The sequence below is a fragment of the Apostichopus japonicus genome, chromosome 12, assembly GCF_037975245.1.
Source record: "Apostichopus japonicus isolate 1M-3 chromosome 12, ASM3797524v1, whole genome shotgun sequence".
In the NCBI taxonomy this organism is placed as follows: Eukaryota; Metazoa; Echinodermata; class Holothuroidea; order Aspidochirotida; family Stichopodidae; genus Apostichopus; species Apostichopus japonicus.
In genome coordinates this window covers 12218751-12238722 of record NC_092572.1, presented here as the reverse complement: position 1 = coordinate 12238722, position 19972 = coordinate 12218751, and the positions used below count along the sequence as shown (strand labels likewise).

At 36.8% G+C, this 19972-nt stretch overlaps 1 protein-coding gene across 2 annotated transcripts in view; it reads right to left on the bottom strand.

Moving 5' to 3' along the window:
- Positions 1–6136: 6136 nt before the first annotated feature.
- LOC139976937 (ammonium transporter Rh type C-like) overlaps positions 6137–19972 on the bottom strand; it is a 57452-nt gene continuing 43616 nt past the window's right edge. Inside the window, exons 10-11 of one of the 2 annotated variants that reach the window (XM_071985825.1) lie at positions 18007–18066; positions 6137–9791 (exon numbers count right to left, since the gene is read on the bottom strand). In XM_071985825.1, the coding sequence (XP_071841926.1) occupies positions 9705–9791; positions 18007–18066 (147 nt within the window). In that variant the 3' untranslated portion in view covers positions 6137–9704. The remainder of the gene's footprint in view (positions 9792–18006; positions 18067–19972) is intronic. The other variant, XM_071985826.1, reaches the window with a different exon arrangement.

The window sequence follows — 19972 nt, the reverse complement described above, 5'->3', positions numbered from 1 at the left end:
TACGATTGCTACCTTAGCTTCATAATATGCTGTTCATGCAACAACTTAGGACGAATCATAGGAAGGATGAGAACGAACGTTGTCGACGTCGTTGTGCATACGGTTCGTGACACTCCATCGAGTGCGGTTACTGTATAGCAATATGTATTTTATTACGCAGTGGCCAACTGTAGGTTGTAATAGGCTGGCTAAAGTTAGCTAATTGCATCTGCCAAACTAATTAAGTAGCTGAACCAGTAGGCCTGAATGTTACTACGATTATAATCGAGTTAACGGAGCTGACGAGTATTAAAGATCAAAAGAGCACTGACAAAACACCATGCTAAAAAAAAACAGTTTTTAAACATTTTTTCGACACTGAAAGGGGAGCGGTCGCTCCCCTGCCCCCTGGCTACTTCCCTGTGCCAACCCCCCCCCCCTTCCAACACTAGTGTTAGCTTACTGCAGCAACCTGTCGTTTACCTTAGATATAAATCTACCTTGATAATAGATAGTTTACAATCATGTTTATCTTTTGGAAAGATGTCATTCGAACGCTGCAAGGTCTTTTGAACTACATTATTTGGGGTTATAAGACTTGATGGAACCGCTCAACTGAGTTTAAACATTCAAAGACCTGACGACTAGGAGATTTATTGTGCATGAAAATGTGGAATTAATGCAGCTACTTTGTTTTCAGGAAAGTGATATTTTGTTTGTAGGATATGCCATGGCCGCTGAAGCAATACGTTCATGCAATACCAATCTTGAATAGTCCAGTAACCAAGCAAACGTTTGACATCCAGTTGGACATTTTTGCTTTAGTTCTATCTGGCCTAACATCCTGTCACGCAATATTGAAACCTTTGTTTACAATGTGGGCAACATGCCAGTTTCATGATACCAATAGTATTAGATAAAGGTAAGGAATTGTTCATGTTATGAATACACGTGCTTGGAATCCTTAACTAAAATTACAATAAGGAGTGACATTTTTGCTTTAGTTCTATCTGGCCTAACATCCTGTCACGCAATATTGAAACCTTTGTTTACAATGTGGGCAACATGCCAGTTTCATGATACCAATAGTATTAGATAAAGGTAAGGAATTGTTCATGTTATGAATACACGTGCTTGGAATCCTTAACTAAAATTACAATAAGGAGTGATATGGTTTCATTGTCCCAAAATGAGTGGGCAGTTGACCTTGTACCCCACCCAAAAGTGCAAACTGACTTCGACTTATCGGATAGTATTAACCCAAATTAGCATATATGAAGTTGTTAGGATTTTATATACAGTTAATATATACTTAACATAGGCCTAATTCAGGCTCTTTCAGTATCATCATTGCGCATGCGTTCACCTCACGCTCGATATAATACCATCCATATAATCTGCTATAGCGAAACCAGCCTGGGCGATGGCTACGACTCTATGGTACTCTTTACTTCTAAACAACCAGGGGCGAAGGAAGGGGGTACAATTGTGGGACGGGGGACACAACTTCGAGGGGCAGTGGGGCACGTGACTTTGCTTTAAGGCGATATAACCACCGGGTTACCTCAAAACCATTCGACAAAATGAATCCTATGTGCAATTCGTTTTATATAATTATTCGAACAAAGGGTATTTTTTTACTACAACCTTTCTTAACTTTTCATCAACAAGGCATTTTTTAATCTACACTTTCATTTAGTTCTTCAACTAAATGACAGTTTCCTTTAGATGACTAAAAGGAAATTTGTAGTTATATTACAAAAATGCGAAAGGGTCACTCTCTTCAGTTTTTTTCAATCAAAACGGACAACTTGGTAGCCTATTTATGTAGGGCCTATAGCACCCCGGCTATTGTTTTTGAGGTTTCCACCAAACTAGGGTGGGTCGATCGTTCAGCGCGTTCTCTGAGTATGTCACTACAGCATATATAGTGTACCTTTCTTTTTCACAAAGCTTTTTGTATCGGACAGATCCTCGGGCATGTAAAATACAATAGGCAAGCACATTCGTGGTATAGGCAGAAACAGACTCTGGTGCATATGTACAGTTTGCACGAAAGAAAAAGAGTATTAAAAACGACTTGGCCAAGACTAGTTCTCTTTGTGAGCCCGGTTCTGCTGCCTCTGCTTCATACTCACAATACGTACTTTTCTATAAACCGTACACTTCCATGATGATATTGCAAAAATAATCCGAGGTACAAGCAGAACCGTTTCATTTGCTGCTTGTATTTCACTTTAAAGTAGGTTTAATTCTATCGAACCCCTTGTAAACAACCAAATGAATAGCTCGTATTATAATTATTTTACTTGGGTGTTAATCGGTTCATTCACGTCATATCAAGCGAGAAGACTGGAATACGCTGACGTGTTCACCCGCGCCCTTTACAATACTGAATAGCTTTATTTGTTTTCAATATAAATCCTGTCGAAAACAAATTAGTAACAGAAAACGTACACTGCACTTTGCTGGACTAGTTAACCTTGTGAACGTTGCGTTTGTATATATATACCAAAAGTAATTGAAACAAATTTGTAACTGTTTGTTGGTTTTGTCAGCTTTGATTCTGTTAGTTATTGTTGACAGGATCGAAAATACCCGATGGTGCTGTGAAACAAAGGGGCATAGCGAGTGGGGATATTTATGGAACGCCAGAGCGGACAATACCCATAAATATGGAACACCAGAGTGAATACAACCCACATCAGTTACATTGGTTACAGCACATACACGTCGAGAACAGCCCTTCCTCTTGTACGAGTTTAAAAATGCGCACGTTGAGAACCGTATACCACACTCGCACGTTGAGGCAGCGCGCCTTCTTTAGTCAGACCAAGGATGTGTGTTACTAAGTAACATATAATAAATAATATATATATATATATATATATATATATAAATATATATCTACCAAAAACAATAGGGTTCTTGTACTCGATATGCAGGGACATCCACATGCCCAAGTATCACGGATTCTTTATTGTTTCCCTTCTTGAGATATCGTGTTCACAATGTGTTCACAGTTTGACCTTTGGTGAACCCAAATGACGTTTAACCCCCACCAAAATCATTGTGATTCTTATACTCAATATGGGGCATCCACACACTGAGTATGAGATCCCTCAAGTTTACCATTCTTGAGATATCGTGTTCACAAACAGCCACGCGTACACACGCACGCGCACACACACGCACACTCACGCATTAACACACAAACAGAAAAAAAACCATTCACCATCGGATAGATTCCTTTTGCCTTCGGTAAAGGATAATCCCTTTATATGATAATATTTAAACTCTTATTATATACTAGAGCTATTATAAAGAAGAGCCATACCTTCAAACCTCAGGGTATTGAAACAAAATCATGCCCGAGGCAAATAAAGTGAACTAATTTTCAAAACAAGGCAATTCAGTTAATATACTTCTGAGGCGCCAAACGGGTTTTCTTAAGCTTTTTTGTTGAGCATTTTCTCCCCACAGTAATAGGTTTGTTTGGCTGGGTGACCTGAATTAAAAAAACATTTGGCAACTATCTAGAGGTATTTTGCAATTCGGCAAATTCTAAATTCGCTGAGTTTCCTTAAGCCAAAAAAGGCTTATGCAATTGCGATTTTTTGAATATACCCACACAAAACAATTATGTCGGGAGCCGTTCCTTTTTAGGGTGGTTTGGGGGGGGGGGGGGTGGTGTGCGGGACGGAGATTACGTGCTAGTGTCAAGTGTTGAAGTCAAATTTGAAAATTTCTTTTTCAAAGCACCACCAGCATCCCCTCCTAACCGCAACAGAAAGTTATCGAAAGATCAAATTAAGGCTTTCATGAAATTTTAGCATGTTGAATACTCAAATTACTCTTTATTTAGTTTTTCTTTAGTTGAGTATAGGGTCAGACCTATGGGGGTTCATTAGGGTTAAAGGCAGACTATCACAAAATGAACATTTTTTAGAGCAGAGCGTCCTCAATATTCCGTGTGGCCACACACTTCTTCTATGGTTATCGTTCATAAAATATGAAAAGAAATGTTGGAAGTCGAATATTCTGAACTACTAGTTTTTGGTTTGGAATGGCAATTGAATAATTGAACAGCTCGTCTAAATTTTAAAATTTTTCAAAATGTATCTTCTGTTGCATTTTGTCACAATCCGGCGGAGCTTAACTGGACAGTCAACAGAAACACCAGGTATGAACTTGCAAGGAAACCGTATTGTGTTACTATAGGCCCGCCGAAAGGTGAAATTATGTTTAGGGTTTTGCTTGTGTAGCTGCAATACAAATACATTAAACTTATGTACAAGAATATTTTCTTCTATACAGGCCGGGTTACCACTTAGACTGTTAATAATTATCACCTTACTATTTAAAAGGAACCAAATCATTACCGTATATACCACATGGATGATCTTTTAGTTCAAATGAAGGGTACCCAATTATTTTTTAAATATGATATTGTTTAATCAAATGAGCACGAAGTAACGATCAGTTACCCCCGCCCCACGCCCTTCCCCAACAAAATGACACAGCTTAAAGCATGCAACTAACACAGTTCCTCTTCTCTCTCTATGTAAACATACACACACACGCATATATATGTATATATATATATATATATATATATATATATATACATGTATACATATATATATATACATTCCGAAACAGTTACAATTTCAATATTATAGTAACCAATTTTGTAAACATATGTAGGGTACCAAGTTATCTAAACAAACAACTGTTCTTAACTTATTCATTAACCTTAGGAGGTATCCTTTTGAAAAAGAAGAAGAATAAGAAGCAATACAATGCTTGACTTTGACTGTCCTCGGTTCAGGTAACCGTCCAGTTTAACAAAAGTATTTGTGACGGTACCGGCAGTGCGGTTTACAAAGAGCGCTGCCAAATAGATATTTAACCTTGGATATTCTTTCGAAAGCTTTCATAAACATCTCGCTAATGATAACAAGGTCATCAACCTATCCATGCTGATTATAAAGTAGCTTATTAGTTATATAGCCCATAATTAGTTCCATTACTATGGCTTAGTGTACTATTTCAATATTATTTGTACGACATATTTTAAATATTTGCAGTCTGTAGTATTTGATGTCAGTTCTTTCGTCTTTGGCTTATACCCCTCAAGCTATAATTTGTTCTTTCTGTGTATAGCACAGTTTGTTTTCTTCTCCAGTTCATTTTCTGCGAAGGCCAGAGAGGCACTTTTAGCGGAAGCAAGATGAAAGGGCCAGACAGAATAACAAGTCTCACTGAACCGAGTAGATTAAAGCGTAATTCTGGGTAGCATTTTCCGATGGAGGGTCTGTGGGGGGGGGGGGTGTATCAGACTAAGGCGTTAAGTATCTGTAGAACCGATTAGTGCAAAATTTAGGGCAAAGTTTTCTTCCGCTAAGCGGATGGTTTAAACATAATTATTTGAGGGTTGGGAGGAGGGGGGTGGGTGAGGAGGGGCACGCACTCATATCCGTCCCCCTTTCAGGGCGTGGCTGCAGTGGACACTCATTACGAATTATTTAACAATTCCTGCCGTAAGTACAGCACTCAATCGAGCAACCTATGTGTTTGTTTGTGTAAATCATATATTGGTTGGGTGGGAGGTGGAGAAAGGTGTGGAAGGATGGGGGAAGGGGAAGGGGAGAGGAGGGTGGGGTGAAGAGTTGTTGGAAGACGTGAAATTTAAAATTTCATATTTTTTGGTCAAATAATTTGAAATCGTGAAGAGTCTCACTCTATTGAAGTCAGCAATGATCAACACATACAAATCTTGTTAAGAGTTCTCGTAGAAAATGTGACAAGGAATCACTAAGCCAATTGGCTTTATATGGTTTAAAGAAATTCGAATCATGTTCTATATCGTATTATCTTTCTTTTCTTCAAACCCTGAAGGAATGGTTCAGACATATACAAAGAACTTTATTTTGCTCAGTGGGAGTGGGGGGGGGTGTAGGGTAGGGATAGCATCCACGTAAAACTGGTTATATTTCATCGTTTCATGGACATCGGAAGAATTTCGACAAAACTCTCCGAAGTCGCATGTTTTTTATTTGGCTTTATTTGTTTTGCCAATGTGCAATAGCCTTTATACCAAAAGAAATCGATTTAGTAACACAAACAGCCAAATCAAGGAACGCGAAAAGAGCAGTAATTAGCTATCATAATATATTTGTACAAAATACCACATTATAAGCATACATGCGTTGAATTGAATATCAAAGGTGTTTTTGTTGTTGTAACATTCATGGATATTGGAAGACATTTTATCAATCAAGGTTTATAAATGACGTCTTAGTTGTTAGTTATAGCCTCGTTGGATGCTGATATCGTGAATAGTAAGACTAGATATTGCAACATTCCATGGAAAAAAAACACACACGAGAATCAAACAACAAGTCACATGTTAAACCTTTGGGCCACAATTACGTGACAGAGAAGGCACTTAAGAAAGCATGATAGAGAATGCACCGTAAATGCATGACACAGAAGGTACTTAAAAAGCATGACAGATAAGGCACCGTAAAATGCATGACAGAGAAAATAGTTAAATTCATGCCAGAGAATTAAGGCACATCAGGGTACGGTGGTTTCAAACGTATTGGTAAAAACATACTATACCGTATTGCAGGAATGCGAAATAGCTATTTTATTTTGCATCTAATTAGACCTTTCGTAAAGAGGGATTTCTTTTCGTAATGTCACACAAGATAGAGACCCTGGGACACTAAAATCAACCTGATCCGCTCTCATGCATAACTTCCCCACTCCCCTTATACTTAAAACTATAACCACGTGATCACTACAGTGTTACGGTGATAGTACCATGCGTGCAAGACCTCCGAATTCGAATGGATATTGCATACTATGAGTTTATATCAAATGTTGGGGAGATACACGTGGGGGCGGGGGGGGGGGGGTTAGTCCCGCTTCTCAAAAGTAACAATAAGAAATGACCCTATGCGACTGCTGAGCTTAAGAGGACCAACAAAACTTGGATTGGTTGAAACAGATGTGGTGAGAGAGAGACACATCGGTCTCACTCGTGAATATGCTATAGAGTCAAATAATGGTCAGTCACTCTTGATCTAATTTCAACAAATCCCTCTTTTAAAAAAAAAATGCCTTTTCAAAATGATTTCCAACACCGATACAGTTTTCTATTGTCTTATATAAAGACCCCATAACGTCTGAGACTTAACTGCATGATCAGGATCTCTAGGGAAAAAAACATAATTTGGTGGGATGTGGATGTTCCTGTGTATGTCCGACGCCACAATTCCCCAACGCGGTCGATTTTGCATTGCATTGCAGTATGCACTGTTGGCTAATGCAATCGGCGGGAAAGGTCGGGAGTGACGTCACTCTGACTATTTAAGGATTCAGATAGGGTTGATATTCTCGTACAGGCAATACAATATATTGATAATAATAATAATAATAATAATAATAATAATGAGAAGAAGAAGAACAATAACAATATAAAGTAATGTAAACGTAATATGTGAGATTTCCCGTCACGGCAAAACTAAAAAAAAAAAAAAATGCAGCAATTTCGTTTCAACATTCCTGTCATGCAAAGTGTATTGATTACCCATAATGCATAGCGATTACAACAAAAAAATACACACAAAGTTGAATAGTATAAACATAATAAACATTGACGTGGAAAATTGCGTACAAGTTTATCGCTTTTGAATGTGAAAGTTCAACTTAGGCAAGATATACCAAAAACCAAAAAAATGTTACGTTAAGTTCAGTAAGTAAGTGTAAGACAAGAGATAAATATACAAAAGAAAAAAAAATGGACAAAAAGAAGGGAAAAGGAAGGGGCAAACTATAGGAAGATGGGAAGCTGAACGGCATCCCCGATATGGATGGACAATTGATCTATTAGAGCAGGGGTTCCTTAACTGGGGTGCGTGAACCCCAGGGGGTGCGTGAGTCCCTCCCAGGGGGTTCATGAGACGTTTCTGAAAGTCAAAACTAGTGTACTTTTTGTTGAACTAAAATCTGATATATAATTTAGTACAAAAGTCGTACCTATCGACAAACTCTTTCGCGAGCTGTGAAAGTAACTGAAAGGTTGGCCAAAGGAATTATTAGTATTTTGGAAATTTCAGATGACCTCCATTTTGCCCGACACAGCAACGTTAGCACTATGATATATTCATGCTTGAAAATGATAGTATAATAATGACTCAGATCGTATCTCGAAAAGGTGGGGGTTCATGGACAACTCTGACATCCACAGGGGGTTCGTGGGGGGGACGATAAAGTTAGGGAAACCCTGCATTAAAGCAACTTTCTTGAATACACCACGCGACAGCAAAGTATAGTACTGACCGTGTGATTTAACTAAGTCTTATTACTGAACAGACCGAGCAGTTTTTTTCAGTTGAGGAACAGGGGACGCGAACCGCGATTACCGTGACTTTGAATAACACCGACAATCAATTTGACATTGTTTGTGCACTATATATACTGTGTTCCTATTGGTTTGCCGACACAGTTTCTTCAAAACAAAATAAAAATAAAACAGAAACTGCTTATCCGCGTGAGTGGATCCACGGTATACCGCGTATCAAAAGTTTGTTTAAATCAGACCAAACTTTTGAAATCATCTTCGATGTTGTTATACTCAGCTGTTATAAAGGCTTCTAGTATCTGATGAATGTCATGTTTTTATTATGAGCTATACTTTGTAAACAGCTATAATGTTTCATTTTATCTCAAAGTCTTGGCCTATTTTAAGAGCTATTTTGTAAACAGGTGTATTGTTTCACTTTATCTCCAGAGTCTCGGCCCCGGACATACGTCCTTGCTTCTTGGATAAGAACAACTCCCTGATAAGACTGAGTTGATATTAATATTCACGAAGAAGCATGATAGTTTGCTTCATACGTTTATTGTTTTCTCCCTTCCCCCCCCCCCCCCCTTGACTTCTTAGTTTGACTTTTGACCATACAATGACAGTAAGCAGTTAATAAGTAAACCCATGGTATATACTAATAGCCGCCTATAATGATTAGTATAGAATATTATAGAGATACAATGATAAACTTATAACATAATCGATATTAATGCTATACGCATACCCCCTCCCCTTAACAAGGTAGGATAACCAACAGTTTGCGGTAAACAAGGATTAACCAACGTAACATTTGTCTGCAAGGATGTGTAAATGGTTTTTGAAAGTTTCACAGAACAAAACTGTAAGGCAAAATATGCCTGCATGTATTCTGTACGAAGGCCTTATACTTGCACAATGTAGGTATACAATGGTAACGTTAAACAAGTCAAAGAGAAATATAGGTTAAAAAGAAAGTAACAACAACAAGAATTAAAGGAACAAGACCATTGTGTTCGGGTTTTTCTTCTTTTGCCAACTATAACATCATTGTAAAGTCTGAGTAATGGGAGAAGAGATGCCACACGCTTTACTCTGCATAGGCAAACCTATATACCAATCACAACAAGAACTTTCGTTTAAATGTCGGTATCTGTGGAAACAATGTTTTTCCGAAAAACAGATAATCTCTATCGTTCTCATATATTGTTTTCTCCTTCTGATTATTTTCTAACGTGGTTTGATACAAAAACTCTTGGTGTAGAGGATAACAGAATTGTATATTCGGGTCAGAGGTTAAAACTACATATATATGTATATATATATGTATCCCGGAAGGTCCTGTGTTTAATGGTCATCGAGTAGCTCTTTATTCGGCGGCTGCGGAAGCAGCTTTGGAGATTTCGGTCATGTTAACACCATTACCACCGTCGTCCTCATGGCCAGCTTCAACCTCCTAAAATAATGAGAAGAAAAAAAGGGGAAAGAAAATAGAAACGAGAATTGTCAGAGAAAGGGTAGATGAAGGTGTATTGATGGACATGCGCATTGGAAAGAAAAACAGAGTGATTGAAACCAAATATATGAATAAGTGTTACGATACAACCAACTTGTCAACCTCTCAAACAGGTCATATTATATATATGCCTTAAAAAGACACAAGCACAACCCATCATCATTCGGTCCCTGTGATAGATATAACAGCTATGAATAACTTCCACAAAGCAGCTGTGATCAATCTTATTCCATTTGGGAGATATAACACTTATCATATGTTCCTCCACATACGTATAGGCTGTATAGGCTTGACCAAGCCTAAATATGCATCAATCAAGCCACAATTTTTTTGTTAAACTTTATAACACAACAAGACAAAAGTTCTGCCTGAAGTAATCCTTTAATTTATTCCTGATGTAAAGAAGATTAATTTTCACTAAATTAAAAACTAAATTTATTTCTGAGAACATTATTCAAGGTGGGTTCGATTCCTAATTGTTTACAATGCACTGATATCACCCCCTCCCCCCCCCCACACCCCTCGGCGTGATGCGTATATTTCTTGTTTTAAACAACAAATTATCGTCATTGTGGTTTCCTTTAAACATGAAATTGGAATAATTTTAACTATTGAGTTGTATTGCGCTAGAACAAAGGACAATTAGCTTCAGCCGCCACCCCTCTAAAAAAAAATCTGTTTCAGGAAGGCCAAAATATCGTTGGTAAAAATTAAAACAGAATAATATTTGTGCGTTTAATATTTTACTTTGTTTTTTCCCCACTTATTCTTACCGTGTGGTTGTACACTAACGATTGAATAGTTCAATATATTCATTCTTAAACTTGTTTATGCGAAAAATTTTCATTCAATGACGTGCAACGTTGAAAGAGCCATAGGTATGCTAATTTTCCCCTCTCCCTTAACTAACACTTGCGTTGGCTATAAATGGGCGTCCATTGCGGGCATTTTGTTTTTTTCTTTTGTAATGGGTTGTCCATAGAAACAAAATTTCAGGCGAGTATAAGTAACAATTAAACTAGTTATGTTATTGTCGGTCTAAAAGTTGTTTGCTTGTGGTTTGACAAGGTCATTTCTATACCCTGGGCAGCCTTTTCAGGGCAGGGTATGGGTAAACAATATATGTCCATAGCAGTAAGATTGCTGTTATTGTTTAAAAAAAAAAAGAGGATTATAAAAAAATCTAGTGCCGACCCACTACAAGAAATGATGATTGTTTTTGGATAAACTAAGCCTATAAATAACTAGTCTGATATAGTTTAGTTGTACAGTGTACAGGATTCTCACAATTAGACTTGATTCTAAAGTGTATATACTATAAAAAATATCGTATCCTTTGCGTCGTAAGGCTCGTCGGCATATATTACACAGATTATAATCTGTAATCTTTCCAACAGATTTTAATCATATTTTAGTAACATTCTAACTAATTCATTATTTATTTGGCGATTTGGTTGACTTCATTGAATCATAATTTAGTTTAATTTTTATTCAATGTAATTGTAAACATAACGATTTGGGAAAATCTAGTTAACAAGAAGAGGAAGAAGAAGAAGAACAAGAGCCCAAGGGCACTGTGGTTCCTTGCGTAGGGGTATATGACAATACACATAATATTATCAAGCAAGATTGGGTTCAAATAGTCAAGTAATTGTGGTCCTACATGTACCCATAAAGTAACCAACACTATAGCCAACACTTTTTTGATCACAAATTGTGATCGGATTATGATCAAAATGCACTTTTGAGATCTGAACATGGCGTCGAAAATGTAAGAGATATAAGGTCACCTACAAGCAGGTCAGCAGATATGATAACATTGGTGACCACAGATGACATGACTGTGAAATTTGAAAATGTTCCATCACCCCATTCACAACTTGTCCCAAAATATCAACTGTGGCATTGGGATTTAATTGCATTAAATGTCTAAAAATTAACTTTGAACTTGTATACATAACTACACACACAAAGGTCACCCGGAGGTCGACCAATTGACCTTTTTGATCGGTGAGCCCTAAATAGAGCATCAAAACTGTAAAAATTCAAACATTTTTCCTTTGCCCATTTTCCCCCCCAAAATACTAGTTTTTTTAACATTAATTGATTTTTAACATTAATAACTTTGCACACGAAGGTCACACGGGGGTCAACCTATTAACATTTATGATCAGAAGGTACCTTTGACATCTGAAAAAAGCATCGAAACTGTAAAATTCCCCAAAACAAGTAAAGGTCACCAGAGGTCAAATTGAGGTCAAGGGTCACCCAGATGCGCGTCGACAATTGGATTACATTGAAGCAACTCCCAATCCTAACGGACATTTCATTCTCAAGTTATCGCAAAAATACTAGTTTTTTATCATTAATTGACCTTTGGTGACCTCGGATCACATGACCGTTAAGTTAGACAATTTTCCCCTATACCATTTGCAACTTGTCCCAAAATATCAACCGTGTAACACCTTGGCACTGGGAGTTATTGCACTAAATGTCTGAAGATTAACTTTGACCTCATATAACTGAACCCACAAAGGTCACCTTGGGTCAACCCATTGACATTTTTGATCGGTGTGACGCGAATATAGCATCAAACTATAAAAATTCAAACATTTTTTTCTTTGCCCATTTTCTCCCCCCAAAATACTAGTTTTTTAACATTAATTGACCTTTGGTGACCGCGGATCACATGACCGTTAAGTTTGAAAATATTCCCCTTTACCATTTGCAACTTGTCCAAAAATATCAACCATGTCACACCTTGGCAATGGGGGTTATTGCATTAAATATATGAAATTTAACTTTGACCTCATATAACTTCGCACACGAAGGTCACACAGGGGTCAACCTATTGACATTTATGATCAGAAGGTACCTTTGACATCTGAAAATAGCATCGAAACTGTAAAAAATCCACAAAACACGAAAAGGTCACCAGAGGTCAAATTGAGGTCAAGGGTCACCCAGATGCGGGTCGACAATTGGGCTTCATTGAAGCAACTCCCAACTCTAACGGACAATTTGTTCTCAAGTTATCGCAAAAATACTAGTTTTTTATCATTAATTGACCTTTGGTGACCTTGTATCACATAACCGTTAAGTTTGAAAATATCCCCCTATACCATTTGCAACTACTCCAAAAATATCAACCTTGTCACACCTTGGAACTGGGAGTTATTGCATTAAATGTCTGAAAATTAACTTTGACCTCATATAACTTCGCACACGAAGGTCACACGGGGGTCAACCTATTGACATTTATGATCAGAAGGTACCTTTAACATCTGAAAATAGCATCGAAACTGTAAATATCCACAAAACACTAAAAAGGTCACCAGAGGTCAAATTGAGGTCAAGGGTCACCCAGATGCGGGTCGACAATTGGATTACATTGAAGCAACTCCCAACCCAAATGGACAATTTGTTCTCAAGTTATCGCAAAAAATACTAGTTTTTTATCATTAATTGACCTTTGGTGACCTCGGATCACATGACCGTTAAGTTTGAAAATATTCCCCTATACCATTTGCAACTTGTCTCAAAATATCAACTGTGTAACACCTTGGCACTGGGAGTTATTACACTAAATGTCTGAAAATTAACTTTGACCTCATATAACTTAACATACAAAGGTCACCTTGGGTCAACTTATTGACATTTTTGATTGATGAGACCTAAATTCGAGCATCAAACTATAAAAATTCAAACATTTTTTTCTTTGCCCATTTTCTACCCCCAAAATACTAGTTTTTTGACATTAATTGACCTTTGGTGACCTCGGATCACATGACCGGTAAGTTTGAAAATATTCCCCTATACCATTTGCAACTTGTCCAAAAATATCAACCATGTCACACCTTGGAACTGGGAGTTGTTGCATTAAATGTGTGAAAATTAAATTTGACCTCGTATAACTTCGCACACGAAGGTCACACGGGTGTCAACCAATTGACATTTTTGATCGGAAGGTACCTTTGATATCCAAATCTAGCATCAAAACCAAACATTTTCTTTTTTGCTCGTTTCCTCCCAAAATAAGCACATTTTTTCTAATGTGACCTTTGACCTTTTGACCTTGGTTTCAGATGTAGTTTAATCTCCTGATTCCAAAAAACAAAACGAAAAGTCTGTACAACCATCCTAACTCCGACCGAAAAACTTTGACCCCATATAACTTCGCACATAAAGGTCACACAGGGTCAACCTATTGACATTTATGATCAGAAGGTACCTTTGACATCTGAAAATAGCATCGAAACTGTAAAAATCCCAAAAACACGAAAAGGTCACCAGAGGTCAAATTGAGGTCAAGGGTCACCCAGATGCGGGTCGACAATTGGATTACATTGAGGCAACTCCCAACCCTAACGGACATTTCGTTCTCAAGTTATCGCAAAAATACTAGTTTTTTATCATTAATTGACCTTTGGTGACCTCGGATCACATGACCGTTAAGTTTGAAAATGCTCCCCTAACCAGTTCACAACTTGTCCCAAAATATCAATCTTGTCGCACATTGGCACTGGGAGTTATTGCAGTTTTAATATTTTCGGTTTTTGGACCATAACTGACCTTTGGTGACCTTTGTGGGCACCAAAAACAATAGGGCACACCTTCTCCATATGGCGGATCTATAGTCCAAGTTTGGCCTCAATCCAACATTCCCTTATTGAGATAGAGCGTACCCAAGCAAGTGTCACAGACACACACACACACACACATACATACACACATACATACATACATACACACACACACACGCCAACCTGACTGCATAGGTTCCTTTTGCTAAAGCAAGGAACCAAAAATGACAACAAATAAATAGAGTAATAAAAGGAAAAGAACAAGAGATAAAGTTCCGAGTGTTTACCAGTATTCGATAAGTACGGTGGTTCTAAAGTGACATTTGCGTTGTAGACTACTTACCGTGTTAGTACAACGCACGCCACATGTCGACGATATGAATCTAACTGTCCAGGATAACATATTAAGATCGTAACTTTTTTCAAATTTAAACACAAGACATTTTTGGAATGTTGTCGTGTTATACTAACACAGTAAGTCTACGTCGCGTCTGTACCTTCAGAACTACCGTAACTAATGTCCATTTTGAAAATAAATACCTATTCTACGCGTGACATGGAAAAAACTAAAACTTTAAATTAAATAAAGATAAAAACAACAGAATGAAGTAATTCAAAGTGTGGACCGTGCATACGAGTGAGAACAATAAGAACATGAGATGAAGAAAAGAGCCGTTGACGGTGTATTCACTTATAAACTTGGATTAAACATAAGAAGACGAAAAACCAGGTACCAGAATGAGGCTAAAATAGGCTAACAGAAGCCACTGCCAAAGTACTGAGAGTGAGAAGGGGTCTTGCGCAGGCGCAGGAGGTTAACTAGGTCAGTTCACTGAAACTCGGTTAATTGTCATGCAAAAAGAAAAACCCCAGTCAGTAAACAGTTATTATCGATATATCGATATATGATCATTATGATTAAATGGGTAAATATCGATGTGACGTCACATCCGGTTGAATAATTAAATAAGGTGCACATGAACATATACACGTATATATATATATATGTATATATATATATATATATATATATATATATATAGGCCTATATATATATATATATATATATATCATGCACACACATGCATGCATGCATGCATATGATGCCAAACGTGTTATTGTAATGCAAACGACTGTATTTGACGATGTACATTGATTTAACGTCTTCGGTAAATGTTGCCAGATGCCTTATTTTTGGTAGAGATCCTAAAGAGGTGGTTGATGGGTGATTTGTGCATTTTAAATCAAAGTGAATTTAAGAGAGAACAACAATCATATTGAGAAACAAGAAAAAAACATGATGAAAAAAAAATTAAAATGAATTTTAAATGACATAAAGAAAGAAGTATCACTTGTAATTTATTTTACAAAATTCAACCAAGAAATATCAAAATAATCAAAAATGAAATTAATAGTTTTTTTTCCCCTGAATATGTGTAAACTTTTTTTTTATCTCTACCATATTTACTGAGCATTGTATGTGAATGGATGTCGCAAGATTTTTGTCTAACTATTTAAGGAAAAATTGTTTTAAATTATTTCAAAAATAAAAAAAAATGATATAAAATATTTTTAAATGTGAAGGGAGGCACGAAAGGATGATATCATGCAACGTTCTGTAACAAATGAAAATTTCAAAAATGCTGAAATGAGAGCTTTTAGCAATATTGTACGTATGTCTTTTGTTTTTAACGTAATTTTTTATTTGATGTTACACGTGAAATGATTCGTAAGTGAAAGCATAACAACATGTTACGTCATTGAACGATGAATCCAGAGGTAGTTTAGGGGGATTGAGTTGGATGTTTGATTTCCGAAATAAAGAAATGAAAAGTGCGTGTGCATGTGAGGAGGGTGTAATGGTCGAGAAGGGGGGGGGGGGGGGAACGGGCGCATGCCAGGTAATTTAATTCGACCTTTTTTTTGTCATAAACTGCGATAAACTAAAGAATTTAATAGGTTCTTCTCTATAGTTTCATATCCACATTTATCCAACTTATGTAGAGTGGTCATCGAAAAGATATAATCTTGTTCTCAATTTACCATTAAAATACAATAGGTTATTGTTTTTTGTTTGTTAGTAAAGAGTACATGGGGGTAGGTGATAAGCCCTAGGAATGACCAGCATATATAGAAACTTGGAACAGTCACACGATTATAAGAATTGTTCAAAGTTACTATGAACGTTTGACTAAAACGAGGATAAAGTCATTGTTATAGCAACACTGTTGGATAGCTCACCCCCCCCCCCCTCCCTTACTTGACCCCATTGTGATATTATGTGCCACTCCATTCCAATTACGTACACTTACTTGTAGATTAACAAGACACATTTATAAAGGTAGATCCAAAAACAAAAATGCCTTTCAGGAAATAATATTCGAAAATTTGGCGCGAAATTTCGAGTAAATTTAGTTCCCGCTATTATTAAAACAGTCGAAATGAAAGAAATATCCTTTTTTTTTTATAACGAAGTTTGTGAAAGAAGTGCAAAAAATGATTGTACACCTTTCTATCTTCGATTTATTTCCATGTATTTGTTTTTAGTTATGTGGTCGCGCTATGAAACGTGTAACGTTTGATGACGCATTGTTTTTTTTGGGGGGGTGGTTGGGGGGGGGTTAACTTTATGAGAGAATGAGAAACAAGCTTTTTATTTCAACTGGATATTAGGTTTTAATTGTTGCTAACTATTTTTTGTTGGTCCGTTTTAGTTTTCTGACTTATGTGAAGTAAATTGTATGGAATGGCGCAATTTGTTTTTTCTTCACGAAACATAGCAATTACTTTATTTATTTCATATAAGAAAAAAACCCCGTTGCCAAGTAAAAAAGGTGTGATTGCTTCAAGTCACTAAATAATATTTAAAATAAATATACAAAAATGATAGATGAAACGCAAAAAATGTATAGGTAGTTTCGGAAGGGAAATGTTTTGAAAAATAAATAGCCTTTTTGTTTAAATCCGTCTTGTAAGAATATTTTAAATAGAGGCACAGTGTTTGTTAGGATGCAATAACCGCCCACATGCTTAATGAGATGAAATATTTTGTTCTCATGACGTGACATAAGCGCGCCAATGGTTTACAATTTTTCAAACAGTATCTATATGGGTTATGAATAAACATTATCACCAAAGCAATTAATTATTCATGACGTATACACTCTGAAAGAACTTTCTTGTTTTTTTCAAAGCTGGATCGTTCTACTTTCGATCGAATATTTGTAGTTAAAAAATGTTTATTTTAGAAAGAAATATTTTCCCTTTTGAGATTTGGTCTAATAATAAAATACTGACACGTCACGCTTACGTCACGCTTACGTCACGTTATGACTCCAAAGAAATATGACTGCGATAAAGAAAACCACCACAAGTTTAGAAATTTGATAGGAAAGAGAGGCAAAAAAAAAAAGTGGTGGGGGGGGGAGAAAAATGATATGAGAACGGAAAAAACAAAAACCACACCAAAATGTAAATGAATAGTGCAAACACATAACTACTGCGGTAATGTGTGAGGATTGATTGAAACATATTTAGGGAATTTCCATTTTTGGCAAAATTTATGAATTTACTTGTCTGGGAATTGGTTGATATCGTGCATCCGACTCATTCGGCAATCCACCAGTAACATCCTATCAAAGTAAAGAAATTTGAAATTTCGACGCCATTAAACAACATTAGCATTTGATATCATGATAGGTCGTGACGTCACGTGACGTCACATGACGACATGATATGTGAACTAATTACAACTGCGATCCTGTGGTAAATGAACAAGAACAATAAAAGAGAAACAAAAGAGAGAAAACAATCGTATCATGTTTTCCAGTCTCTTCGGGAATAAAGAATCTTTTTTTTCTTCTTCTTTATATCATATAACAGTATTTGTTGCTGTCCATATGTAGATTTCCAGTTTTTTTTCGAAGTTTATCGAAATTTTCGTCTTTTCAAGACAATTCGGGACATCTTTTAATTTAAAAATACATTATTGTGTAGCATCCGCAGTGTCATAGAGGAAGAACTTATTTCGTTTTGTTTCGGAAGCAAAATAAAATATTTCTTTCCTCAAGTTATCTCTGCATGAGGTATTTGCATATTCATGAGTAAAAAACTCTTTCAGTGAGTTAGTAGTATTATGAAAAGATGCCACATGATGAATTGCTTGGTTACACCAGTTATCAAGCAAGCCTTTCGTGATTTCGAATACAGTCAAGATTAATATTCATAAATATTCATGATACATTAGTAAGCATTGGCAGCAAAGCTACAACGTTAAATATTGTCGTAGATGTATACAATATCAATAAGAATGATTCGGGCGGAAACATGCATGGTATAGTATGCATTAACTTTGGAGCTAATTTTAAGGGTCACATATCAGCTCTACCGCGGGTCACTCCAATATGGAAAGGTGGGGAAAGAATCTGTAAACATGCAGGAAGTGTATTTAACTCAAGTATTCAACGTTAAAACACCATCGAAAATTCAGTGGTATAACCCAACAAGAATAATATATACTTATGAAAGAGAAAAGAAGACCTCAAAGTTGAGGGGTCCTGGTGACATAATTGCTCGAGGCCCGACCTAGCCCTCGACGTCAACGAAGATGACCCCTGCAGTGGAACTACGACCTTCCTTACCGGTTTCGAACCTCTGGACATACAATCAGCGTCCATAGCCTAGTGGTTAGGGTGTCCGCATATAAAGCGGGAGGCCCAGATTCGAATCCCGGTGGAGGCTGGAAGTTTTTTCACTGTACTGGATTTTCCGACTCACTACAATTTCCATATAAATATATATATATATATATACATACAGTTGCCAACTAAAATAAACAAATTACAAAAACAACCACTTTGCAAAAAAAAAAACATTTTTTTAGAAATAGGACATCGAAAACCTCGCGGGGTCGCCGAAAATTGGGACACGAGCCGCAGGGGGAGTTGGGGGTGGATGTGAAGTAAAGTAATAAACACCATACCATTATTGCTCCCCTGTCAGTGAACCTGTCACAAGGGAGATAATTATGATGCACGTGAAAAGCAATATGGTTTAGTGTCACACTCAACTAATAGGATATTATGTTATATGATAACTGCACGAAAAGTACTGCAAGTTTAAAATGCCGTTGTTCTCCAAGGTCTCTCCAACTTAAAGCAGCATTTTGCGTTGGGTCACTTTTTTCCACCTTTTTATCATGTGCATCGATTTTTTTACATGTATCAATCATAAAACAGCAAACTAAGATACCATCCAAGTTTCACCCTGCCAAGAGCGTTAATTAGCGAGTAATTAACGATTTAATGTCGATAATGAGAAGAGTGTCCTCGACAAATTCCACAGTTAAAATTAATCGCATACAATTCCGCCAAACCCACTAGTTTGAATGCAACCAATCAGAGATGCAGGTTTAGTTATTGCCCATTGCTAAAAATAGATTCAAGACTTTGCGTTGGTACAACCACATGAACCAGGGAGTTGTTATGGAACTCCCTGGTACAACTGCCATATAGACTGTACACAAACAAGCGTGGTGTT